This window comes from Hermetia illucens, chromosome 4 (genome assembly GCF_905115235.1).
Source record: "Hermetia illucens chromosome 4, iHerIll2.2.curated.20191125, whole genome shotgun sequence".
Classification (NCBI taxonomy): domain Eukaryota; kingdom Metazoa; phylum Arthropoda; class Insecta; order Diptera; family Stratiomyidae; genus Hermetia; species Hermetia illucens.
Window position 1 is genome coordinate 29,886,465 of NC_051852.1, and position 27,798 is coordinate 29,914,262.

The following is a 27,798-nucleotide window of genomic DNA, read 5'->3' on the forward strand; positions in this document are numbered from 1 at the left end:
TGTACTAAACCAATAGAAAGTCAGGGGAAGTACCCGAAACCGGTCTCACCTGGCAATGCTCAGACTGAAGTGTGTGCAATTCCCAAAGTGGTGTGTGCACTATTTTGGAAATTTTACAGAATTGTACACTGCGTTGCAATTGTGTGGGAGAATAACAGACCGCATATGTGTGTAGGCAGTGCTGCCACTTGGCGGACAAAAACCGTGGAAAGTCGAAATCGGCCAAGTATGGGAAAAACGGCGAACGAGCAAAAGTACACAAAGTGAAATGGTCGCTGGCTGCCGTGCGGTGCCATTGTCGCTTTCGTCTCGGTAGTGGTCGTGCGCGCTGTGTCCGCTGTCGTGTCGCTAAGTTCCGTTCGCGGAGTGAAGTGTTGTTTTGTGCTCGTTTGGAATTGCCGAAAAAAATACTTTGCAAATGCAGTGATTTTCTAAATTGACGAGTGGCCGCGAAGTGGACAAATGCAGTTGGCATAATGCGGAGATCCGGTTTGCGTTGATGCGGGCGACATTGGTGCCCAGGATCGGTGGCTCTCGGATTAAAATCAAATCAGCGGAGACGGTGGTGCAGAGCAACAGAAACTCGAAGGAGAGAAGTAGGAGCAGCAGAACAGGCGGACGGACAGGCAGGAGGACGGATAAAAAGTGGTCGGGCTGGTCGCGGGAGGCGCAAGGCGACTGGTGGCTGGCTAGAGGCTAGATTGCGGTACAGTGGCGGCTGCTTTGACCTCTCGCTGGACTTGGATGCACCCCTGCGGAGGCGGCTGAGGCTCCGTGTTGACCCGTGCACTGCAGCGGCGACTGCAGGCTCAGGCGGCGCGGCCGAGCAGTTTGACGTCTCGCTCAAAACAAAGACGCAGAGGGCGGCGACCCCATTTTCACCGTCGTCGTCATCGTCGCGTAATTAGGTATGAATTATTAATAGGTGACCTTTTCTTCCCATGTGCAGCGCCCGGCGGCGAGCGTGTGATCTCGTCAGCGCGTATTTTAAGATAAAAGTTATGTAATTGCTGGTTCCGTGCCGACAATTGAGGAAGTGGACGGCAATGGGATGAATAGACACAATTCGAGTTCGAGACGAGTTTCGTGCGCTACTGCAGCTGGTGGCGATCGTCGGGGCACGGAACTGGCGGTGAACGGCCGCTTGCATCACATGGGAAATCGCCAATCATTGCATTTGGTACATTTCTGTGACGAAGCGGTCACGGCTGATCTGATTCAATGATCACAGTTCGCGGCGGTTGAGAGAACGTTTCCTGTCCGTCGAGTTTCTTCCTAATGGGGAGCCAGGTGTGACTCAGCCTCCGCCTCCACGTCTTCGCACCTTTGTCTCGCCACGGCTGGAACTGGCCGAAAGCAACCTTAAAATTATTGGAGTAAGACAAGGCAGCGAGGCTTAGCCTTAGAGAAACGAGATTCCGACCGCCAGCGGCCATGCAGTGGATCCAAACAAAGACGCGGGGCCCGCTCCGGTAGAATTAATTGCGGAGCGAGGCCGGCACCGTGCAGAAACTGCTTAAGAGATTTTAATGAATGTCATACGCACTTGGTTATCTTCATTACGATTTGCGTTTTTTGTATGTTTGGCTGATTATCGCTCGGCGTGCACGAGATGATGAGGAAGGTCGTTAGCACGTTATAAATTTAAATGCATTAAATTCATGGATGCACAAACGATTGACGCAGAAATTAGAAGTTGCGCCACTGATTTGAATTTCAAATTAATCACGCGTTAGATGAAATGATTACGAGAGAATTGGGAACTAGGAAGAGCCGTAGTTCCAAGTACTTGGGTCTCATACATTATTTTACTATTGCTTGACCCATCTACTTTCATTATTTCCCGCCTACAACATTCGTGGTTTTTTGTGAAGATATGGACCTCTTCGCATTGCGTAGAACCCGCCTTTCGTAGATAAATTCGTCTCAACTCTAAGGGAGTTGGGCAGATAGCTGAACTCATCAAATCAACTTGGGATCAACCTGTAAGTCCAACAACCCTTTTCTGACTGGTCCCATCTCTGTTGCCATCTGCTTATGGATCTCTCCTTTTCGGCTTTTTTCACCTGCGATAAGGGAGAGATGAACCTGGTGTTATAAATGTTCCTCATTTCGGTTGCCAGGATGTCAATCGCCATCATTCCTGAAATGACGAACACTGCACCATCTGAGACGGTCCTGAAGGCAGAACACACCGTTTAGGTTGTTCTTCTGTAAACCGTTCTCAGTTTATGTGCATTGGCTAAAACATGCAGAGCTTTTCTTCCAACTGGGACTGCATACAACATGATAGAATTCACCACCCTGGCTATAAAAAGCCTGCAAGTATGCCGCGGTCCTCCCACGTTCGGCATCAACCTTGCCGGAGCTATACTCGTGGTGTATGCATTTTCGCGAATATGCGTGTTGGCTATGTATTATATGTGTTGGCTAAAATTGAGTTTTCCGTCTATCACCCCCCAGTATTTGACGGCCGGCTTGGAAGTGATGATACGATTCCCGATTCTAATGCAGGCGTAATTTCTCTTACGGCACTTATGAGGATCGCTTCCGTCTTTTCCTCCGCGAGTGCTAGTCCAGCACCCTCTAACCAAGTCTTAACCACATTGATTGCTTCGCTTGAGTACAACTCAGCATCCTCGATATAGCACAACCAGTGCTATATCGTCGGCGTAACTCACCACCGTGGCCCCCTCCGAAATCGGAAGGTTAAGTACATCATTATACATGATGTTCCACAGTAGTGGGCCCAGTACAGAGCCCTGTTGGACACCCGCGGAGAAAATGTACTCCTCATCGGTATTATACCAGAGTGTCCGCTCTTGCAAGTAGCTATCGATATTAGCGCCGAGGTAGGTGGGAACACCAATCGTCGCCAGAGACTTTCGTATAAGGTTCCAATTGGCTGAGTTGAATGCATTCTTCACATCTAGGGTCACCACCACAAAATATTTACTGGTACAACCCCTTCCGTGCACTTTCGGCCAAGCCAGTAACCATTTTATTGCCTATCTAAAAAGTCCCCTTGGCTCTCGTCGACTGGGCGTAATTTATTATAAATAACCCGTTCCAACATTTTCCCCATAGTGTCTAGAAGACATGGGTCCATAGGAGGAGAGTTTTCCTGGAGGTTTGCCAGGCTTAGGCAGCAGCACCGGCTTCTGTTGCTTCCATGCAGGGAAGATACCGTCGGACATGCACGTTTCGAATATGTTCGCGAACATATTCGGTCTACATGTGATGGCATGACTGAGGGCCTTACTCGGTATGCCGTCCAGATCCGGGGCTTTGCTGTTGCCTATTTGACTGCAGCTCTCCAGCAGCTCGTCCCTGGTGACTGGTGGAATCGGTGCCACATTCAGGGTGCGCTGGAAGGTGTCAGTATCCCCCTCTTGCTGGGGAAATTACCCCTGGATTATTTTCAACAAGGGCATGGGACACGTGATCTGCGGAAATGATCGGCCTCTGTATAGTCCTGTCATTTTTTTTTATATTTTTATAGGCGCTACCCCACGGATCTATGTCCGCTTCCAAACAGAGCTCCTTAAAACATTCCCTCTTACTCCGCTGGATAGCGAGCTTCAGGTTCTTGCGGGCTTCCCTATAGGCATGCTCCTTTTGCCCTTGATCGATTCTGTCTATTGCCTTCTGAGCCGTTCGTCTGGCTCTCCTAGGCAGCGACGCGTCACATGCTTTACAGATGCTTTGCGTAACATGGAGAGCTCTATTCGTGGAGGTGGCAGTTTTGCTCGGCAGGTGTAGCAACACCTCCATGAATGTTTGCTCATTCATCGCTTTTGCAGACCATCCTGGTGTTCTTTTGGATTTCGGCTTTCGAGGTGCGGGTCTCCTACCTTGTGGCTCCGTCCTTAGTTCAAAGGTGATTGCCTGGTGATCGCTGTATGTGAAGTCCTCGCTAACTTACCAGGACATATCACATGCTAGCGCAGGGCTGACAAAAGTCAGATCTATTATACAATTGAGCCAGATCCCCCTTTCCGATAAGTGTTCACATCACCTTAGTTGGGCGAATGCTTCTAACAAGTACAGCCCCTTTGTGTTAGTCTGTTTGCTGTTCAACTCGATAGCCCACGCATTAGAGTCACCCGCCGATGCCGCTAGTGCACGCCTTCATGAAGTGTCCAAACATTAGGCATTTAAAGCACCTCTTTAAAGAGATCTGTTCCATTACGCTCACGATGGATTCTTTGCTGAATTCCTCCAACTTGAATTGTTGCTTGAAGGCAGTGCAGATCTCTTCTCTGGATGTTACTTCATCTAGATCCTTGCACCGTATATAGATCTCATGTTTTTTGGAACGAACCTCGACATTCTTCCTAGGGGACTTTATAACTTGGTTACGACCTCACGCTGCTTCGACAACGGTAGCGGCGATCTTTAGAATGCTCACTTTCCCCGACGTGAGCGGAAATTCCAACGATATAAGCTGGACATAATTGAAGTAATATGGCGGGGCTCCGGAGTGTACTCCTCTTCCTCTTGGGACAATGTGCCCTTGTATTTTGGAAAGTCAAGTACGTGGATCCGGTGTCGGGATGCGTCTGACGGTTACCGCAAAGCGCGCTTACTTGTACAGATTAAGGAGTATCACAATTGTATAATGCTATGCATCAACCGAGACTTCCGACATAGTGGAGGAGTATGCTTTCTAAGAGCAATTACACGCACTTCAGGGGAGGCTTCCAAAAGGTAACATTGTGATAATAATGGGTGATCTGAATGCCAAGTTGGGCTCGGACATGTGAAGGGGGGAACATGGTCTTGGTGCCGGTACGATAATGGTGGGATGTTCGTGGATTTCCGCAACTTCCACCTTCTCATCATTGGTGGCATGTTGTCCGAGAACGTGCCATAAGGTCAGTTGGGTTTCAACTAACCGACACCGTACGAGCAATCAGATCGACCACTTTGCGTAAATTTAGGAGTTGCCTGTTTAATGTGAGCAACAAGAGAGGCACTGACATCACTCGGTCACCATGTGATGGTCGCTTACGTCCGCCACTTTTCGCACAGTGCCAATTCCCAAGTTCAACATCAACCGCTTGTATGATCCATCTGTCTCTGGACAGGAAGAGAGCTATCTTGTTGATTGGACTTAGTAATCCGCCCGAGAATATTGACGAGCATTGGGCTGCCATCAAAAATGCTCTTTTCTCCTACACAGTTCGTTGGCCACGTCCCGAAGGGGCGTCATAAGATCTGGCTGACTGCGGAATCGTGGAATCGGATGGAGTTGAAAGGTGGGCGTCAACTCCGATACTGACGAAATCCCGAAAAGATCAGCGACAAGAGAGAATTTGCTATTGCGCTGGTTAGGGGAGTGGATAATGCCTCAGAAGTGTATATTGCATTACGAACGAGCGTGCAGCCAACTTCTCAGCTACGATGACGAACAACTGCAGAGGTGGAAAGAATACTTCATCATGGTTCTTAACCGAATCACATCCGATTTTTCCTCTTATGGGTGAAATGCTTAGTGACCGTAACAAGCGGGTACGGACTGTTCGCCCAAGCCGTTTGATTTCGGCCATCAATGCACTCAAACGGGCTAAAGCCGCAGCACCTGGAGTTTCTGCAGATTTGCTGCTCTCCCTCGTACAGAATAAAGGGATCATCGTTAAGAACACATTGCCCGGGGTTTAGATTTTCCCTGCACCTGCTCATGGAATAGTTAGGATCACTGCGATATAGTATTTGTCTCCCTTTTGCGGTACTGAGCTTTTTACTTTCTCTCTACCTACGGATAGGAGATCAAATCCTTTGCCGAACTGTTCCTTACAGTTATTGCAAGGTGCGATCTCATTACCTGGGAGTTGGTTTCTGACAAGATCTGGTATCCGAGATTCCGCTCCAGGAATATCAATATTAAACAGTGTTACGCAACAACGGACATTTCCGATGCAGAGGAGGAAGATGATTTCCATGAGGAATTTTATGAAGTTCAGGAGAAACTTCCCAAAATTTGTATTGGGATCGTGATGTGGGTTTGAATTGCAAGGTGGATTTACAATTTATTTATAGAATACGGGCTGTGCTGCTGTGCGGCTGTGAAGCGTGGAATCTACACAGGCGTTTGAGAAGTCCATCGACAAATTCGAACGTAAAGTTCTATTCTGAATATTTGGACCGGTAAAAGATGGAGCTGATTGGCGAATTAAATGCAACCATGAGTTGTACCAGCTCTATGATGACCTAGCAGCGTCGGCGGTGGTAAAACTACGAAAAAAAAATTGGGGTAGAGCGTAGTCATATCATTATCATCATCAACGGCGCAACAACCGGTATCCGATCTAGGCAGGAACTCCAGACATCGAGGTCCTCCAATTCGATATGTCTAAAAGCTTCTTCTGACCTACGCCATTGCTCCATCTCAGGCAGGGTCTTCCTTTTCTACCATAGATATTGCCCTTCTAGACTTTCCGGGCTGGATCATTCTCATCCATACGGATTAAGTGACCCCCCCACCGTAACCTATTGAGCAGGATTCTATCCACAACCTCACGGTCATGGTATCGCTCATAGATTTCGTCGTAATATAGGCTACGGGATCGTCTATCCTCATGTAGGGTGCCAAAAATTCTTCGGAGGATTCTTCTCTCGAACGCGGCCAAGAGTTCGCAATTTTTCTTGCTAAGAACCCAAGTCTCCGAGGAATGCATAAGGACTGGCAAGATCATTGTCTTGTACAGTAAGAGCTTTGACCCTATGGTGAGACGTTTCGAACGGAACAGTTTTTGTAAGCTGAAATAGGCTCTGTTGGCTGACAACAACCGTGCGCGGATTTCCTCATCGTAGCTGTTATCGGTTGTGATTTTCGACCCTAGATAGGAGAAATTATCAACGGTCTCAAAGTTGTATTCTCCTATCCTTAGTAGATTTTGACATATCTAAAATAGTATGAACTAAGCTGAGACATGGCAAACAAATCGCCTTGACACGTTTGTCATTTTATTGTGGCGTCATATTCTTTTAATTTTGTAAAAATGTCTGACTGTGTGCCAAATACTTGCATTCAAAGAAAACGACGATTGAAGCACATCGAAAGTTCAAAAAAGTTTACAGAAATGCTGCTCTAAATGAAGCAACGTACCGTAATTGGTTCCGTCGCTTTGATGTTGATGACTGATGTTTCAATCGTTAACTCGTGTGACCTAGCTACTACCACTTCTGGCTGCTGAACAACACGCCTACGGGTAACTGCTCTGCGTGTCGACGAAGTTCTTCGTTCGAAATTGTATCAACCAACAGTACCCCGATGACACGTCGCAGATAAGTTTTGACGAAGGCTTGGAGATTTTGAACAACAGTGGAGGTAACTTTTCATGTGCTACTCCAATATAGTAACACAGAAAGAACATTAGGAATAGAATAGTCTCTCTGTCGCTCTGACAATAGCAGTTAGTTTCTTTGAAATGCTTCTTTTATACAGAGCATTCATGATCGATGAAGAACAGATGAAGGCTTGATCTTTCAGCAAACTGCTCCACAGTGATCCTCTGTCTATCAAACTTTCGAGGTTTGATACGTTCTACCATACTTTTAGTTACTATCGACATGACATTAGTACAGTAGGGAGAACGCAAATATCTTTTCCGTTGTCGTACTCAAGACGAGTATCCATTTTTGGAATCTTAACGATCATTGCCGCCCTTTACCCGTGGGGAAAGATCTCAGATTTCCAGTATTTATGGATGAGTGAAAGTAAGAACTCTATAGAGACGGCAGGAGCTGCACGGAAACATTCCACAGGAGGTCGGCTGAACGTGTTGATGGTTCGTAGTTTTGTTTTTGTTTAATATGGCAGGTTTATTACTCGCAAAAGGTGGAACTTCATTGGATGTTATACAATTCAGAATCGTGATAGTGCTTTTTCCGCTCCTGCAGTTCATGAATTTGTTCATGGTAACAGAGCTCTAGCGTGTCGCGTTCAATAGAGTTAACAGTTCTTTACGTTCCCGTGGTTAGGGAGGCATTCTAATGTCTTCTTTGGGACGTGGGGACAACTTCATTCGCACCAGAGACGAATGCACTTTTGATGGCGGCCAAGTGCTCATAAAAATTTTCGGGTGGCTTATTTAAAGTTTGTGTTGTTTGCACAGCAAGAAAATGTTCCCGATTTTGGATGACAGACGGATCGTAGAGTCGGCCCGTATTGAATTTAGGAGCTGACGATCACCTCTCGCTTGCAGACGCGCAGGCAAAAGATAGCGACCATCAGGTGGTGATCCTCTTCAAGTGGGGCCCTTTTATGTCTCGTACATTTAGAATGAAATCCCTACGAGTTTTATTCTGGTGTTTCCGGCTTCTAATTTCTTGGATTTTTGGCCTTAGTGAGCCTCGTGGTTTTGTGTCCGTTTTCATTTTTTCCGTGACTATCTACGGTGTTGCTATTGTGACCATTGAGTTTTTTGAAGTTTGATATGCATACATTATACGCTGGGAGAATATAGCCACCACCTTTCCACCTTTCCGATAAGTGCTTCATATAATTGTGTGCTGCGTTTCGACTCCCATTACACAGAATACTGGCACTGGATTGTTCATTTTCCGAAAATTGGGATAGAGCGTAGTCATATTACTTGATCACATGTTTAAGAAAGATCTGAACCTTACAAATCAGTCATGTTTGTAGTTATGCGTAAGCGGTTATGAAATACCGGAACGAGCATTCATAGTTGTTTTTTTTAAACAGCTCAAAGTCATATGAATTTTCGCTAATTTGTTTAGAAAGTGAATGGGGAGGGGGGGGGGGAGGATGCCCATGTGTGTCTAATAATGGGATCAGAATGTGAATGCACAACTCTCTCATATGAATAACGTGTTGTTGTTATTTTTGTAACAATTGAGATTATCAAACCCTTAACCATAGCACGTATAGTGCCAAGGTCTACAAATAATAAACATCCGTAATTGTATTTAAATCACATTATCAGTTCCGTAGCCGCGAATCACATCTGAGCTGATAACAAATTATGTTAATTGCGATAATAGCGAGTATGCTTGGCAATAAGCACTTTTTCTATAAATTTTCATTGCCATCAGCAAAAAGTTCAGGGTCACAAGAAAATTCTTACTGAAATGTTTGAGCATTTGTTTGTACTTCACCGGCTTTTATTAAACTTGAAAATGATCCAACTTTTTCTTTATTTCTGGAACGATACGGTTTAATGGATGTATCTTTTGTGTAAACAATTTATTTATTGTTTACCATGTTCCGATCTTGTTTTCACTCTATCCATCACCAAGTTTGTCGTGTAGGTAAGGCTATTATTATTATTAACGCTAATCAGAACCATATAACTGGCAATTTGATGGGATTTACCACCACATCAATTATCACTAAACAACTCCATTGTTTACTCAACTTAAGTTCCGGTTTTTATTACTTTTAAGTTGGCTTATTGCTAGCATAAGAGGATTTTAGCGAACGCTTAGTACAGAATATGAATAGGCAATAAGGTAGTAACCGAACATAATGAAGTATAAATTTATGACCAAGCACTAAATTTTATATAAGATTCGATAATGATCTGTGTAAACATTGAACCTAGATTTACTGTTGATTGCGGAAAGACTCTAATTCTAAATTGGCTGAAAATTCGAGGCTTCTTAATCGTTTATCCACCGATTTATTGATACGATCTTGATTTTGTTTATCGAACATATTTCCAGAGTGGATCTTCTGTTTACTCTGGGATTCTGATTTTATTTATTTAACATGTCCCACGTATGCGCTTGATAATTTATACTTTTTGTGGATGTTACATGCATGGTTCCACTATGGTATTATTGTTACTGTGACTACTCTCTTACAAATAACGTTGTCGGTCGTATTGTTTCCAAGTATCTTTAGCTTTAATAGCTTGTCGACCGGTACAATTATGTGTGTTTTGGATAATGTTGAAGCAGACATGTGTAATTCTATTGTTTAGAGTTCATTTTGTGTATATTCTCACGAGCGTATACTGGAAATAAACTGCTAGTTCGTGATGGGGTCTATATGAAGATTTCCGTGTAGATTAGTAAGTACGTTTCTAGCTCCTCATTTGATCTAACAAGACACAGTCGTAGGTCATGGATATTTCTGGGATGCAATTGTTTCTGTTGCTAGACAAGAGGAAACTGTATTATTTGTTAGAATTCTCCACTCATTCTTAAATTGTTCTCATTCATTCATGAATATGGATTTAAATTAGGTAGCAGTTGCGACAGTCAGTCATGGGAATTAATAATGCGTGTCCTAGGTGGAGGGCAGAGGGTCATTGGATCGTGGTAGCGGTGTTTGGATCAAACAGAGACCAATTAACGCAATTTACTCGCTGGTTTGAGACCACACTTCACCATCATGGTGTCTAAAAATAAAAAGTGGCTAAAAAGATCTGACTCATTGGTTGTATGATGGCTTAAAGTCTTCAGAGTTTAAGTGAAAGATGAGCTGCCGTAGCACGTATTTTATAACATTCCCGAGATTATAATAATAGATTTTGTCGGTCTGACTAGGGAGGCAACTAAAGTGAAACTATAAATGGCTTCACTTTTTTTTTGACGTAGTTCTAGTTATGCGTCTCATCCTGTTTATCAAGTTTAGCCAGTTCGTGTTTGGTGGTGGTGTTATTTTAATTCACGCGTTCCTGTATTTAGGTGATATTACATGAGGAGGAAATCTGCTTGAATTCAACACATGGGTGCTTTCTGACTCTCAGTTTCGCTTTGAACGAAAAGAGTTACGTCGCTAGTTCATCCTGCTTATTTCTCTCTGCAGTCCTATGTCAGCATATGCAGAGAAAAATAAGCGAAGTGAACTTAGTGTACATAATTGACATGGACGATCAGATATGAGTTTGCATACAAGCTATTTAAAGTAGACGGTGCGATGGTCGAGGCTGTTGGGATCGTCAGCTCCGCGATTCAGTCCTCGAATCATGGCCACGGGATAGAATATTTGTTTTTGTCTCAACTAGTTTGATATATAACACAAAGGGATCACCAAAGGCCTAAGTGCAGGAAATGTGACTTTCTCCTTTAAAAAAAAGCTGTCTGGAGTGACCTAAACTATTAAACCTCACCATGGTTTGCTGGTATTGAAGCAATCAATGTCAATAGTCTTTTAGGGTTTATGTATTTCAAAGTATCTTTGCTGAACGAAGTAACGGTTAAATTATCAACTCCATTTCGGAGGGTATGGGTGCGTATGGAGGAGATCGCGATGAGAAGTCTGTTAAATCAAGTTTGGCAGATACTTTTACTGCCGGTAAAAATGATAAGATACCTCCTGCTTTTTAAAGAAATTGTAAAAAAATGAAACAATCCCCAGAGTTGATGACATCTCTGAGTAATTAACTAAGGTTTCGCGATGTAACACATCAAGTAATTAAACAAAATGCTCATAGTATATTTGTATTTTATTGAGTATCCTTTCTTGTTAAGGTTTTGTTCAAAACAAAACCATACAAAACCAAAGGGGACACAACAACCCGCTGGAAGACGCCCCTCCGTATACGGATGGGCTCTGAGGTATTAGCACCATCAGATGCACGCACTGATAAGGTGGTATGCCACCCTTCCATGATTGTCGCCAAAAACTTTATTAGTTTCGGATGAATGCGATACAGATGTACGATATCGATTAGCCAGGTATGCGGGACGCTATCAAAAGCCTTGATACAATGGATATAGCAACTAAAGAGGTTTCTTTGGCCTCTAGTTGCTTGTCCTACAACTACCGAGTGGATAATGAGTTGCTCTTTGCAACCCCTTGACACAACTCGGCAGCCCTTCTGTTCCTCGAACAGAATGTTGTTGGTCTGGAGATGCGCATTGACCCTTCCACTAATAATGGACGTTATGAATTTGTAGATGCTTGGTAAGCAAGTAATCGGTCTTGTGTCTTCGGGGTCTTGCACCGTGTCCTTCTTAGGGATAAGGTAGGTAAGCTCCGCAGTGAAGAAAGATGGAAATTCCTCTGGCCGACTCATGACCTTATTTATACTGTGTGCCAATCAACTGTGTACGCTGGTAAATTTCTTATACCAGAAATTCTGCACCCGACCCAGACCTGGGCCCCTCCAGTTCTTCGAGCTGTTTATGGCTCATTGAACTTCCTCTCCGGTAACATCCGCCAAATTCATGTCAGGCGGATATTGGTCAGGCAGGGATATTGGCATGGCGGGTGCCTTCGGCGGTGATCGACACAGCACACACCACCAAAGTCCACGCCAATACTCTTTCGCTTCCGTCACTGAAAACTGTACTGTCTGGATGCTCTGTTGGGATTCGTTGAGAGATCTGAAAAAGCTCGGCTGGTTCCTCGCATATGTTGCATTCTGGATACGTCTGGAATGACTTTCGCCATACCGTCGTAATCGACTGCATATGACAGAAAGTTTCTGCTTTAGTGTGTCCAGAATTTCAACTACGGGTGTCTAACTGTGGATGGCATAGCTTCGGTAAACCCTCTGCACTTTATTTCTCACCCGTCTGCTGGCATTGTCAGTGCTGATCTGAATCAGTCTAGCCTTAGTGAGTCTCGCCAACGTTCCAGACGAATTTTCTACGGTGGATTTCTTTGGTCACTCAAACCAATAACACGAAAGTGAATCTTCTGACCGTGCAATCTTATAGCCGTACCTGTACCAAAATACACAAGTGATTGTAGTATCAGCACACAGCCGAGATGCAATCTCATCATTGATTTGAGATAGAATTGCCGGAGTTGCTGCAGATGCATAGAGCGTGGGAATACCTGGTCTATGCAAAGGATATCCGAGAATTCTATACATGCTTTTTGGAATTCGTCCCGAACCTCAGCGGAACGCTGGACGGTGGAGAAGAGTGCTTCGGCGAGTACTGAAACTGTTGCCTGCACTGCGGCGTGATGTTGTTGATGCCGCCGCCTCTGCCCCCATGGATTCTCGGTCACCAGCTTCCCCGATGACTTCAAGTCGAACACGCTCCCTAATGGTGCCGGGATTGTGTCGCTGCGAGCAAGCAAGCAGTGCTGGTCTGCGACTCGCTGCATAATCACGTGCACGAATTGCGGAAAAGCTCGACGAATCTCTGGTGCAACAAGGGGCGGTAAGATGTTGTAACCGCCCCCGCCGTTATTTCGTAGTAGAAGCGGATGATGAAGAGGTTTATTTTTTCAGTCCATTTCATCCGCTCTCTACGCGAACCTGCTGAATTGCTCGCCACAGATTGTGGCGAAACAGCTGCAGCAGGCGCCTAGACGTCGAACCGCCCCACGACTAGCGGTTTCGACGCCGTGGTGTCCATTACGAGAGTCCGACCCAGTCACCAAATCAGACGACTCCTTGAATTGAATGGAATTTTAATATTTCACTGGAATGTCGATTATTCTCGTTATTTGTATGGCTTAGGATGCTGTTAATTCGAACGAAATTGATAAGTGTCAACTGCTATAACTTTGACATTAATAGTTGGATTTTCATGAAACTTGGCATGTGAATGCACGGCTGTCCTCTATGTCGGTGCCAAATTTAGTACACCTAAGATGAACTTAAGGGGAGTTTTTCAGTCAATTTTTAAAAGTTGGTAATATACTATTAGTAAATTTATTTGAGCAGATACCGGAATGGGGCATCTCTCGAGGATTAGATTTCACTTAAGTGTATTACACAAAACCTTAAAAAGGGCTGGAGAGAAGTAGATTCTTCATAAGTGCGACTTTAATATTTTACCGGAATGTCAATAATTCCCGTTCATCGCCTGCATCTTATTTGCATGGCTTTGCAATCAGTTAATAATAAAAGCGAAATTTTTAAGTTTGAACTGCTATAACTTTGGCGTTAATGGCCAGATTTCCATGAAATTTAGCACGTATATGCGAAATATTGTCCTAGTATGAATTAAGGGGGGTTTTTCAGTAAATTTCTAAAAGTTGGTAATATACTATTAGCAAGTTTATTTGAGCAGATATCGGAATGGGACATATTTTGAGGCCTAGATTTCATCTAAGCGCACCACCCTCAGTTTTTTCGGGTTTTTAGCTTAGGTAGTTTCCGAAAATGAGTCCTGTCTCCCCTAAGTGCGTACATTTTGACACCCCACTCGCGCGCTTTTCAATTCACGACTAAAATCAGTTGCGGAAAGTATTAATCGAGACCTTTCATTTGATACCCTACATGTATGGGGAATGTATGGGGAGCCCCCCTTTAAACTCTACCTAAATTTATGCCACTCGTTGTATGCGTGGGATTTCATAGTTCGCATCTGTCCTCCAAATTTCGTTCGGATCTGTGCCGTTTTGGTGAAAAGTACGTGTGACAGACAGACAGCAAATCGATTTTAATAAGGTTTTGTTTTACACAAAACCTTAAAAAGCAGCCCCTTTTCGGGGCGCCATAACTTTTCAACAGGGGATGATGGCCACAATTCTTCGACGGTGTTCTTTCTACTGTGTACCCCCTTTCTCTCCGTGATAGCGCTGACAAAACAAACTTCATTATGATGATATCAAAATACCTCACATTTGAAGCGCCATTACTTTTTAAGGGAGGTGACCGCTAGGAGTTTTCAGTGGTCTTTGAGAGAGAAGATCTCCTGCTTCTCTATTCATCCTCTCCTTTCTGCCAAGAGTGATGGGGTTCAAAGTTAAACCCTAGTGTTTTGACGTAAAAATAGTCCCGATTCGTGGTGGCATATCTTTTTAAGCGAGGATGGCTGTCGCAATTTTTTAACGGAGCCAGAGAGGAGGAACTTCCTCTTCCTCTTGCATACCTCTTCATCCTTCTCCTTAATGTGGTAGGATTCAGGATTGAAGAGGGGCCGCTCCTCTCTCTCTCTGCATTAACTTCTCATCCCCTACGAGGATGGGGCTGAAAATTGAACCTTTACCTATTTTCATGGCGATCAGTTGAACGGTTTCGGAGTCTATCGATCACAAACGGATATATATATACAACTACCTCCATTTTTATATAATAGGTAAATTAATACTTACAACTTCCCACACAAGAAAAAGTTGTAGTGGGGAAAAGTGCCAATCTAAAGATTAAATTCTATAAGTTCTTCTTCCGTTCTCCGTTGATTTTGGTAATATTTTCATTTAAAAAGTCTGCTGATCAACATTATTGTCGCAGTCCTCATACAGCAGGCCGTCTCCATTCTACAATTCTGGAGAAGTTTAATGTTAGGATCTTGTGTTTCTGAAGCGAAAATGTCAATGATGAATTTCGAGTACTGCTTTTATTCATGGAATCGAGCGGGCGTTTGACCTGTAATAAAGGACTAATCTTAGAAAGTTTTAAGTCTAGAATTATTACAACGACTTGGTTAACTAATAGTCCAAGCATTCGTCTCATCTGGGTATGGTGGAATATTATTCAAGATGTGCGCCCGCTTGTTACGAGACAAACGACAGTTTCCGGATTTTTTATTCCTTTGGCCTATATGAGTCCCTCTGCTGGATCGGTGCTGATGAAGACAATAACTAGTTTCTGAAATACATTTTTAAAGAAAGTGTTTTCATTGTCAAAAAGAAAATGCCCTTCATTCTTTTTGTATTCTATCTACAACCTTGTCTAATAGCACTAATAGCAGGTGACACCACCCCTCATTCCACCACTCAGTTAACAATCTCATGTTTACAGAGACTGGCGATAGTCTCTTGAATTCTTTATTTTTTTGGTCTGAGCTGACATCCGCATGGGGGTTGAAATAAAGCTTTAATTAAACTGGGTGGCATGCGGATCCGGGAAAATTTTTGATCGGAAAATATGTAATTATTTTAGCATCAATTCAAATAATTTCATCTCTATGGATCCAAATGATCGTAATTTAACATTTTGCGCACAAAACTACAAAAATACAGAAAAATAGCTGACAGGAAACATATTCATGTGAATTGTTCTCATGACTCATGTTCAAAAAGCATGACAAAACTGTATAAACAACGAATGTCAAGTACTTTGTTATCTTATCATTTATTTTTCCCAATTATCGTTAATGTATGTAGTATTATTATCTTCGAGACAACTCTTGACACTAATAGCTATGCAATTATAAATTAATTACTTTGAATTGGCACCACACTGACTCCCACTTGTACATAAGATATTGAATTGAAATGAGTGAGTTATTTTTTTACTTATCTCAATATTTTTGTTATCTATCTTTTTTCAGAATTGCCACAATATATCCTAGCGGAAATAATAGTCAGATCAGTTTAAAATGTCTGGCGGGAAGGATAAAAAGAATCGTGTAAATAAAGCGCATGGGTGGGAGGAGGCGGGCGGTGAGTTCTATCAAGAAAGTTATCCGGCCGATTGGGAAGGACTACAAAGAGATCCAGCCGCAATTGCAACGCTACTACCGTCGAAACAAAATAGAGCTGGTGAGTAGTTATCTGGTGTTTGAAAATCATTGACCTAGTAAACATTTAGATTTGAGCCCCATGAAGTTTCCAAGGAAGACGAAGGCTTTCTTGTTCGTATTTTAAAATGCTTAGTTCCGTTTCTCTGCTTATAAAAATGGGAGGTTACAAATGATTTGGTTGAGAAGAGTTTACGGTGTGTAAGCTGTGCAAACATGCCAAAATAGAAGCCTATTGCTTTTTGTAAGGGTATAATGCGGTCTTCTTTGAACTTGAACTAGTCCCAACACAGTTATTGACGACGTCTCTAACTGCTCTACGTCTGTATCTAACTGAAAGTTCTGGATGGCTAACGTGAATGAATGTTAACATTCTTAACAACGAGGAAGTTTTCTTACGCATCACAATAATACAAATTTGACAGGGTGAGCGTGAAATTGCTTCTGTTACAGAGAGTGGCGAGGTAACAGCCGCAACATACAAACAAGTCTGATAGAAATTACAGTAGTCATCTAATAGAGCTTGAAACTGAGAAAATTATTGGAAAAATTCAAATCATCGTTTTGTACGATTTGAAAGTGAAAGTGCGTGAGATAGCTGAAGCCACAAGCATATCAACAAAATGTTTATTATTGGATGTTTCATTGTATGATTGTGATCAATGCATTCTTTGGACCTGTGTAACTATAATTCCAGCATTTTTGTGTCGATTATGTGTTGCTGAGAAATGACAATGATAATAAGATTAGTATGATTATAGTTGATGAAGTAACAATTCTCGGCTCGATGAAGTATTGAAAATTCATTTTCAGTTGTCAGATCACTTATTTCAGAACCGCGGATGGCCCCAGAATTTAATTGTGATGGAATGATACAAATGACCTACGACAATAGTCTGGTAGATTATGCGGGTGAATGAGGTATAACTTATCATAGATTCCGCCGCAGAGGTTCACTAGACATTGGAATTAGTAATGCAGTGAGCCAGCATATGGATGATAATTAAGTTGTTGCCCCCGTTTTGGCAATCAAGTGAAGTTAATTGCGATTTTGGAGTATCAAACCACCACCAGTTGGCGCTGTGGGTGTTGAATATTGAAGTATAAATACTCCTACATTTAATCAAGGAGTCATTTCAGTTTTGACCATCGTTGGGATAACAGGGAATAAACGGGAAAAAAAGGATGGAAAAGAGCCAAGAACGTATACTTTTTCTGTATGAGTGCGAACTCTGTCATAAAGCCGCGAAGGTGGCCAAGAACATTAACAGTGCATTTGGAGCTGATGCGGTAACCGAAAGAACCACACGACGGTGGTTCGAAAAATTGCGGTCAGGCGACGTAAACCTTCAAAGTGAACCACGTGAGCCATCCAGGACCATCAATTGACAACGACGAGCTGCGTTTGCTAGTCGAATCTGACACACGTCAGTCTGTGAGGGACATTGCAGAGAAACTGGGCGTACACTATTCGACACTTTCCCGGCACTTGCAACAACTTGGAAAGGTGAAAAAGCTCGACAAATGGGTTTCGCATGCCCTTACGGAGCAAAACATGGCGCTTCGAATGGAAATTTGCAGTTCCCCACTCACCCGCAACAGAACCGATCCCTTTTTGCACAGAATAGTGACATGTGATAAAAGGTGGATATTATATGACAATCGTCGCCAATCAGCACAATAGCTAGATGCTGATGAGCCACCGAAGCATATGCCGAAACCGAGCTTCCATCCGAAGAAGTTATTGGTGACTGTTTGGTGGTCTACAGCTGGAGTTATCCGCTATTCTTTTTTGGCACCTGGAAAAACAATAAATGCGCAGAATTACTGTGCCCAACTCGAGGAAATGCACCAAAAATTGAGAATTCAACGGCCGAGATTAGTCAACAGAGATGATGTGATACTCCTTCACGACAATGCACGACCTCATGTTTCAAGAACAACGGTTCAAAAGTTGATCGAATTGCTGTATGAGACTCCGCCTCATCTACCATATTCACTGGACCTTTCGCCAACCGATTACCACTTTTTTAAGCATTTGGATCATTTTTTTGGCAGAGAAACAATTTAGGACCGAAGAGGCAGTCAAAATTGCCTTCGACGAATTTATCAACACCCGACAGTTGGACTTCTACAAAACTGGCATAAATGCTCTTGAATCTCGCTGGGAGAAGTGTTTTGAATCGACTGACACCTATTTTGATTAAATAAATAAATTTTTGTAAGCTTTACAGTGGTTTCAAATTTTTGTACCAAAACGGCCATTTCATTTGCAAGAACTTAATAGTAATGCAGCAGTGAGTCAGCATATGGATGATATCTACTAACTCTTAACAAATCAGAACCGTTCTTTCGTCCTAATCGAAGAAAGGATCCATATAGTCTTTCTTGTATCAGTCTGAGATAAAATTTGTAGAAATATTGAATTATTTCGGTATTAAAGATAAGTCACTTTAATTAGTTTAGACCAATTCTAGGGGCCCACTTCTAGGAAGGTGTCGTCTTCTGATGCTTGATATACAGTCCATCTTGTTTGAGGGTTTGAAAGTGTGAGTTATCTGGTATTTCAAGTTTATTGCATGTTTAATGAAAGGGTTATTACATGTTTTTAGACGAAATAAGGAAAACTGACTCACCTCAACAGTCTTATTTTCATTACGCTGGGAAATCTAAAGCACTCTATTTTGAAACCGGTGTTGATTGTCTCTGTTATATTTTTCCCTCTGTGAAAGTGTTTATACCGTGCCCTGGTTACACTGATTTTATGTATACTATCGGCTTCCAAAGGTGGCTCTAGAAAAAGGAAAAATTGAAATAATAAAAACTTGTTGTTTCTTTTTCGTTGGTGTGGATATTTATATATTTATTATTACAAATATCCACACCAACGAAAAAGAAACAACAAGTTTTTATTATTTCAATTAATTAATCGTTGGAAACACCGCATAATTTCACTCAGATCAAGGAAAAATTGTTTTTGAGGAGGATGGAAATCATATGAACTGCAGCTATGTAAAAGAGAAGTTATTGAATCTTCTGGATCACAGGGGTGGAATGAAGAAAATGCGTTAAAACACCGTTTTAGCTTTATCCAAAAAACTTTTCTTTTTGTGGTAGGGTAGGTGAATGCATTTACGCACAGATTGTTGAACTCCCGGTCAGTACGTCGTCGAATTACCAACTAAACACCTCTTCATTGTCAGAGAGCCGTTTTAGCTTTATCCAAAAAGCTGTTTTTTGGGGTATGGTAGGTGAATGCATTTACGCACAGATTGTTGAACTCCCGGTCGGTACGTCGTCGGATTACCAACTAAACACCTCTTCATCGTCAGAGAGCAAGCCTGGAATCATTTGTCACATTACTTCGGGCTAGTACCCGAACTCTCCCGCCTTGCGGAGTTTTCAAATCAGAGAATTCCTTTCACCAACGGGAGGTGAGAGAAGGAAGGGAACTGTCAGTTCAAGGAACCCCCTGCCATCCAGCTCCTTCACTGGTCGTGTTCTATCTTCTTAGCAACGAGAAGGAGTCGAACCTAATGGGCAATACGGTTTCACCTGTCAGCGCTCCTCAGCATCTCTTCGACAATGTTGTCTGGAGAGAGATCTCCTATGTTTAAATAGAGCCGCTGACGAATCCCATCCCACCTTCCACAAGAAAAAAAGTGTGATGGACATCGTCCATAACTCCATTGCAAAACACAAAATCCGGAGATCGTGCCTTTCCAATCTTGTGCAGGTAAGACTGAAAACTTCTATGTCCACTTAAAAATTGAGTAAGGAAATAGTCAGTCTAACTATGCTTCCCATTCAGCCACGCACCCAAGTTGCTGATGAGCTGCGCAGTCCATTTGTCTCTAGTTTCATATTGCCAAGAAAGCTGCTACTCGTCTAGAGTCCGTTGCCGTTCTCCACGAGCAACCACTTCCCTTGGCTTTTCTCCCTTGCGCATGTATATGGCTTGACGCTTCTTAGCATAAAGGGCAACAGGAATCACTCCCGCGAACAGCATCACGGCCGGTTCAGAGACAGTGCGATACGCAGACGCCACCCGCAAAGCTCCGCGTCTCTGTACTTGCCCGAGACGCTTACGATATACTTCTTTGCCAAGAGCGTCAGTCCATACCTCTGCACCGTAGAGCAGGCCAGACTGCGTTGAACTCATCAGAAGACGTCGCCTGCTAGATGTAGGATGTGCTTAAAAAAGCTTATCTTTGAGTTAAATGTCAGCCCAAGGTACTTTACCGCTGGTTTTGAGTTTATTATCGACCCGCCGAACGATATGGGACGCAGGGTCGGAATTCTCTTTTTAGGCAAGATGACTAATTCGGTTTTTTTCCAGTGCAAGGTTGAAACCATAAGTAGTCATCGATCCGCTTACCCGTCGCATCAATATGCCGAGTCTGTTTTGCGCCTATGACAGTGCGTCCAGCAGCAAGCGCCACGACATCATCTGCATAACCGACCAGGCGCGACCCTTCTGGCATGTCGAGTTTAATTAGACTATCATAGGTAGGGTTCTAGAGGTCCAGCCCTAGGATGGATCCCTGCGCTACCCCCGACGTGACCTTCATCCTCCTCTGACCCTCTAGCGTGTCATAGAGCAGGGAACGGTTCCTCAGATAGTCCCTCAATATCCGTTAGAGATAGTTCGGCACGTGGAAAATATTGTCTAGTGTGCCTAGAATAGAATGTCTTTCCATCTTACGGAATCAAAGGCGTTTCTGACGTCAAGCGTTACGAAGAGCACCACCCGACGAGTTTGGCGGCGATGTGCCTCCGCTCGTCGAACGGCATCCACGATTGCATGACAACATCAACTGTGGATATCTATGCTCTAAAACCAAACCGCCGGAGAGATAAATCTCCGGCAGCGCGTATTGCTTCAGCGAGCCTACTTCTGATGAGCTTTACGAGCGCTTTTCCAGCGGTGTCAAGCATACATAGTGGGCGGTATGAAGACGGCAACTCGTAGTCGCCTTTCCCTTTGTGAATCAATGCAAGCTTCGCCACTTTTCAACGAGCACGGAAAATGCCCTCTTTCAGGCAAGCGTTGAATACGCCGAGCAGTAGGTTTGGTCGGTGTTGGAATACCAGTTTGTATAACTCTGCTGGAATACCATCGGGTCCTGGCGCCGTCTTCCTTTTCATAGAGAGGACTGCCAGTTCCAACTCTTTTATAGAGAAGAAAGACCCCCTTATAATGCGGTCCACCTATTCGGCCTTAAGTGAACAGGATTTCCGCAGAGTCCCGATTTTTCGGGTTACCAGTTTGTAATCGAGTGCCCACGGGTCCCCCCATTCACCTCGTCGACCAGATCCTGCCAGCAGCGCTGCTCTTGTTTATTGCGCTGCTTAGGCTCCTTTTGGCTGATTTGTACTCTGTCATTATGGTACATGCCTCCTCTCGGTCGCTTAGACGTTGTGTTAAGCGGCGGAGCCTGTGACACTCCTTCCGGAGCTCTGCGATTTCCACCGTCCACCAATACAAAGAAGGTTTGCCACGCCTCAATGTCCTCCTGGGCATGGAGGCTCCGCAGGCCGTCGTTATCAGGTTCATAACTAAATTTACGCAGTGTCGGCTGCAGCGCCACCGCCCCCAGGAGTACCCTCCAGCGGGACCCTACCTGTTCCAAGAGTTTCGACTAACATCCCGGTGTTCACGTTTCATGCACAGAAAAAGCGCCGGGGTGGCGCACACCGAGGGTTTGTGTCCACCACTTCGAAGACAATGTATTGATGGCCGCTTGTCGAGAAGTCTTCCAGAACTCTCCACGACGAAGTCTTCCAGAACTCTCACGACGTGAAGATTACGTCTGGAATGCTTTCCTCACAGCCCGGGCGTTGGAACATTGGGGTGGATTGGAAGTCACCTCCGATCAGGATCCGTCCATCTGTGCCTAAGATAGCGTCCTCTAAAGCATCAAGCCTGCGCCGAAAGTGCGGCATCGTCTCATTCGGCGTAAAATAGACACTAAAAAACGTTACCCCTGAACATCGAATCCAGACAAAGCCGTCCCGCTCGGCCTTGCCTAAGAACCCTAAGGAGGGTGCCGTCCCGAACCCAGATGGCAGCGGTACCTGATATGTCAGAGTGGCATGAAACTGGGTCCTTATTTTGATACTGCTCACTGATGAGTACTAAATCAGCTTTGGTCTCCGCAGCGAACTGCGCTAGTAACTCGTGAGCGGTTGCACTACGGTGGATATTGATTTGTAGGGTGCGAATTATGTTGTTCTCATCAGTCGCGCCACGGTCCCTGCATAGGACGCCGCTTTCCTTATCATTGCTGATGTTCGCTTTATGGCCTGACTGACCGCATTTACGTCATGCTATCCTTCTGTCAGGTCCCCGACAGGGAATGCTAATCACTCCGTTTGTATATGTACCATCGAAAACACAACATGAGTGCGAATTATATTGAAGTGAAACCCGTCCTATGTTCAGACCTAAACTAGACCGAAGTGAATTTTTTGTTGAGGATGCACGGAGTCCTGAATCCGCATCCACTTGATGCCGGACCGGACCATTTGGGAAGCAACTTACTTCCTGTCTTGTGGTTCATGGACCCCTCGTTTTGAGCTAAACACTCAGTTTAAAAAAAAAAAACAAAATTTGATTGACGGTTTCGTCCAGGACCTCAGTTAACTTTTTTTTTTTTTAAAAAAAAACTTGGGTGTTTAGCCAAGGGCAGAGGTGAGACAGCGTTTGATGAGTTGCCTCTGCTCTGGACGAAATCGTTAGTCCACCTTTTGTTTTTTTTAAAACTTGGGTGTTTAGGGGATCTGTGGACCACAAGAGAGGAAGTAAGTTGCTTCCCAAGTGGTCTGGATCGTCATCAAGTGGATGCGGACTCAGGGCTCCCTGCATCCTCAATAAAAAATTCTTCTACCTTCTTCAGTTATTTCTTGATACGCTGCGGTGGTTGTCAGTACTGTAGGTTGAAGCTTCCTATACCATCTCCTTTCATAATCGGCCTTGGGGCCGGTAACAGCGGAGTTAATCATTCACAAAGAAGAAACTAAATGTCTTAGAAAATGTTTTTTATCACATGGAAGTCTTTTAAGATTACCATAGTTGTTAATCAATTAATCAGTAATTGCTGTTGCTAAGCTTATTACGCATTATTCACTTCTCTCCACAATAAATGTATTTTTCATAATCACTTTTTCAATATTTCTAGCCACGACAAGACGAGCACGTAGTACACATCAGGACACAAAAGGAAGTCGTCGACAACAGACTGCAACACGTCGTCGAAATTCCACAGCCCGGCGCGGATCTCAATATCATGAAGTGCAGGTAGCAATGTTACCTGATTTGTCTCAAGATTTGACTGATGAAGAACGAATATGGGAGGAAATTCACGAAATAAAAACTATGCCAGTATCGATGGCACAAAAGAAAGAAATGAAAGCACAATTACAGGTGAGTCGATTACATATTAAGAGTTACGAACAGACGATATAATTTGCATACAATGCAAGTTAGTTAATGCGAAAATCTCTGCTGTTCGGTTGGCTTAGTATTAGTAGTTCAATAGCGTACATATTTTTTTAAAATTGAGTTATTCGAGTTATAACAATTGAATCTCTTGTTCCATTTCAGAATGCCACAAAACTACGACTACAGGGACTCGATCAAATTAAATGGCAGCGGCGCAAAGTCTGGCACCAGGTTGTCGCCAAATGGGCTGAAGTCCTCACGAAAATGGAACTATGGCGTAACTCGCTTAAAGAAATCGAAGGAAATTTCGGTACAGGTGTTGTAGCCTATTTCCTATTTTTAAGATGGCTCATGTTTTTGAATCTCGCCATTTTCGTGTTGATATTGTCATTTGTAGTAATACCGCATGTGGTATTACAAGAGCCTATGGATAAGCCATGCGATGCTATCAGTGAGAGTAATTCAACACAATGTTGTACAGAAGACTATTTCAATCGCACCTCGTCGGAGAAATTCTCGATACTGGACATAATTCAAGGAACGGGCTTCATGGAGAAGACGTTGATGTTCTATGGAATGTATACGAATAAGATTTTCGGGCATTATCCATATGAAAACGCATCATCGGTATCATCTAGTCATAGTAGTCTATACAGGGCCGAGCTGTATTACGATCTTCCATTGGCTTATATCAGTATTACGGCTGTATATTTTCTCGTGTCGCTGGCTGCAATCGTGAAAGCGGCCTCGCGTGAATTCAAGGATCGTCTAGTCGATGGCGAAGGCCAATTCTATCAGTATTGTAATTTAATCTTCGGCGGGTGGGATTTTTGTATACACAATGAAAAATCGGCTGATATCAAGCACAAGGCCCTGTACAATGAGATCAGAGGCTTACTGCATTCAAAACGACTGGAATACGAGCGTCACAACCGATCACGTGATTTTATGTTTAAATTGATCGTTATACGATTTCTAATCAATATCTTAGTTTTAATTATTCTGGCAATTTCGGCTGTTGTAATATATATTCTATTCGAGATAAGTTTACGGCACTTAGAACCTAATTATAAGCACAGTCATTCGCCGTACAAATTGTTCCAGAGTACGTCGACGGGGACATTAGCATCGTTCAATGCATATGGAACAATAAATTCTAATTTAACATCATCAACATCATCTTCTGGCGAGCAAATTGATGAAGAACTGGCGAATAATGACTCGTTAATTCTCCGATCTGCACAAAATGACGGGATGCTAACGCTTGAGATGCAATTGCAAAATTTATTTCATGAATTCCTTCCGTACATTGCAATTGTATGCTTGAATGTTGTAGTCCCAATTGTTTTTAATTACTTGGTAGAATTTGAACAGTACTCGCCAATGTTTGTGATTAAGATCAGTTTGTTGCGTACGATATTCTTGCGGCTATCGTCGCTGGCGGTGCTTTTGAGCCGCTTCTACTTTCTCATCATACCAGAGGTGGTGGACGATGAGTGCTATCGTAAAAATTCAGGCACGCCACAATGCTGGGAGACTTTCGTAGGGCAGCAGTTTTATAAATTAGTCATAACCGATTTTGTCACGCATATTTTTGTAACGTTCTTTGTTAACTTTCCGCGATCGTTGTTTGCGAAACATATACGGTCCAAATTTGCACGATTTGTTGGCGAGCAGGAGTTTGAATTGTCAAAGCACGTTCTGGATGTGGTTTATTCGCAAACATTGTGCTGGCTGGGGAGTTTTTACGCCCCATTTTTGCCAGCAATTTCGACTGTTCTCACGTTTTTCATGTTTTATATTAAAAAGTTTGCGTGCTTGGTGAATTCAAAGCCATCATCAATTTTATATCGTGCTTCCCGTTCAAATTCATTATTCATGTTAATTTTACTGATCTCATTCGCGATTGCCGTGATCCCGGTAGTGTATGCTGTTGCGGAAATCATGCCATCGAGATCATGTGGGCCATTTAGAGGGTTACGGTCCGTCTGGGATGCGGCAATTACGGCTTTCATGAAAATGCCACAGTTTTTCCAGAATATTATATTCTTTTTCGGTACAGCAGGCTTTGCTATACCTGCATTTGTTGTTCTCACACTTTTCCTGTATTATTATTATGCCGTGTCTGATGCCAACAAGCATATGGTGCAAGTTTTGAAGAATCAACTGGTTCTGGAAGGACACGATAAGCAATTTCTACTTAATCGGCTGAGTTCGTTTATAAAACAGCAACAGGAGTATCAGAAGAAGATGGTGCAATACGAAAGGGATCGTGAACAGAAGAATGCAAGGGACAGGAATCGAACAGCAGCTGATGAAGAGTAGAAGGAGCGGGTATCGAACGCGGAAAAGACAAAAGATAAAGGCGTTATCGTGGTATAAATGTTTAGCCAGTTCGCAATCTCTTATAATTTGGCATTGACTGAAATACGTGATATTCCTTCCCAATTTTTCGCAATGGTATATCAGAGGCTAAGCGCTATTTTATTAAACACAGCCTCCATCTCACATGTCAGGTTGTGCTATACAAAACTCTTTAACCTTTGACAATGCGAGCAAGTTCCTTTTTTTATTATTTCGTACTTTACCTCGTCATATATTAAATGAGACTCCTCTTTTTTGCAAATTTCGTGCCGGTTCACGAAGAATTCCGAAACGGATGTGGTAAATTTTCGGCATTTTGCAAAATTCGTTGAGGAAACAATTTGAGAAAATATCACACTGCGCAGAATAAGACTTAACAACATGAAACCCACCTGAATGAAGGTTTAAATCAAAGTTAATTCAATCGCATGCCAATTACTTTCACTGTACTTTTGTAAAGTGGATCATGCGCTCCAATGAATCTGCCAGAATAGTAGGATATCGTTTATCTCTCATTAGTTGCAGTAAATCTATTTCGATTGGCGGTTTTTTACTGGATAAACGATTATACTATGAGCGCTATGTGAAATTATAAATAAAATTATATAAATACAAATAAAAATTATATTTAATTAGATAAATTTTATTGATGCTAATAGAACTTAGCACACATCTGAATTATATTCTATAAGAACAAAATTTTTATATATAACTAAGCGATAAGTTCTCCTCTTGGCTTTGTTTTATATAAGCTACTTTGATTGTGATCTATGTTTTTATTTCTACATATTTTTTTAAAATTACAATTACTAGAATTATATATATATATAGCCTATATATATTTACTACACTGAGAAAGGATCCTTGTGTTGAAATATTTAATTATTATATGACATATCTATAAGGAAATCAAGAATCTAGAGAGAGGATATGATAAAAGATGAACAGCAAGGAATCATGAGAATGTCACACGTTCACTTTTTAAATAAATTATTTATTTATTTAGTTATACAGTACGAGATTTGTATATAAAAGTTTACACAACTCCTACACAATTATAAAGAAATCGAAATCCAATGTTAAACTGATTGCATTTATTCATCATTTTATACGTAACATTTTCATTATTCGAGATTCAATGGATAATAAAGAAAAATGATAAATTGCAATTTGTAAATGTGTGTTTTCCTGTTATCTCTGGCAACTGGTGTTGTACTGCTCACATTTCATGCCGGAAATGCCACCAATTAGTTCGGTTTTGGTCGAGTTATCTCTGTAACAAGCAATGAAATGTTATTATTTATGGGCACGATTGATTTGAAGTCTCTTTAGAAAGTTTTTTGGTGTTTTTAGCAATACAGCGACGTTATTATACCTGAGTTTCATGCCAAATCCGGTGCTTCTCATCTGGGTATGGTCTTTCATTTTCTAATTGGTTTTTATCCGTAGTTCTCTATGTTACACTTTGGAAGAAGGGAAGGAATAAGAAAAGAAATTCCAATAATTAAGCCCTGTCCAGTGAACGAATGACTAATTTTCACAATCGCATTACAATATTAGTTGGAAAGCGCAGTTTTATTTGGCAGTATTTCCGGTCATGTATACACATATACATAAAACTCAACTGGATTACCTACTTT

General features: G+C 42.7%; 1 protein-coding gene across 2 annotated transcripts; it reads left to right on the top strand.

Moving 5' to 3' along the window:
* The first annotated feature begins 129 nt into the window (after positions 1-129).
* Positions 130-27,303, top strand: LOC119654800 (transmembrane channel-like protein 7). 2 transcript variants are annotated; one of them, XM_038060352.1, is made up of 4 exons: positions 130-908; positions 16,162-16,372; positions 23,532-23,776; positions 23,957-27,302. In XM_038060352.1, exons 2-4 carry the CDS (start codon positions 16,210-16,212, stop codon positions 26,117-26,119), a joined length of 2,571 nt encoding a protein of 856 aa, XP_037916280.1. In that variant the 5' UTR covers positions 130-908; positions 16,162-16,209; the 3' UTR covers positions 26,120-27,302. The 2 variants fall into 2 exon arrangements, with proteins under 2 accessions (XP_037916280.1, XP_037916281.1); XM_038060353.1 differs by lacking the exon at positions 130-908 and adding an exon at positions 7,123-7,333 and having other exon boundaries at positions 23,957-27,303.
* Positions 27,304-27,798: the final 495 nt, after the last annotated feature.

Excerpts from the sequence above, each read along its gene's own strand:
- LOC119654800 (XM_038060352.1), top strand. The coding sequence starts at position 16,210 with ATGTCTGGCGGGAAGGATAAAAAGAATCGTGTAAATAAAGCGCATGGG. Across the intron at positions 16,373-23,531 it reads GTCGAAACAAAATAGAGCTG|CCACGACAAGACGAGCACGT; the intron begins GTGAGTAGTTAT and ends CAATATTTCTAG. Across the intron at positions 23,777-23,956 it reads AAATGAAAGCACAATTACAG|AATGCCACAAAACTACGACT; the intron begins GTGAGTCGATTA and ends GTTCCATTTCAG.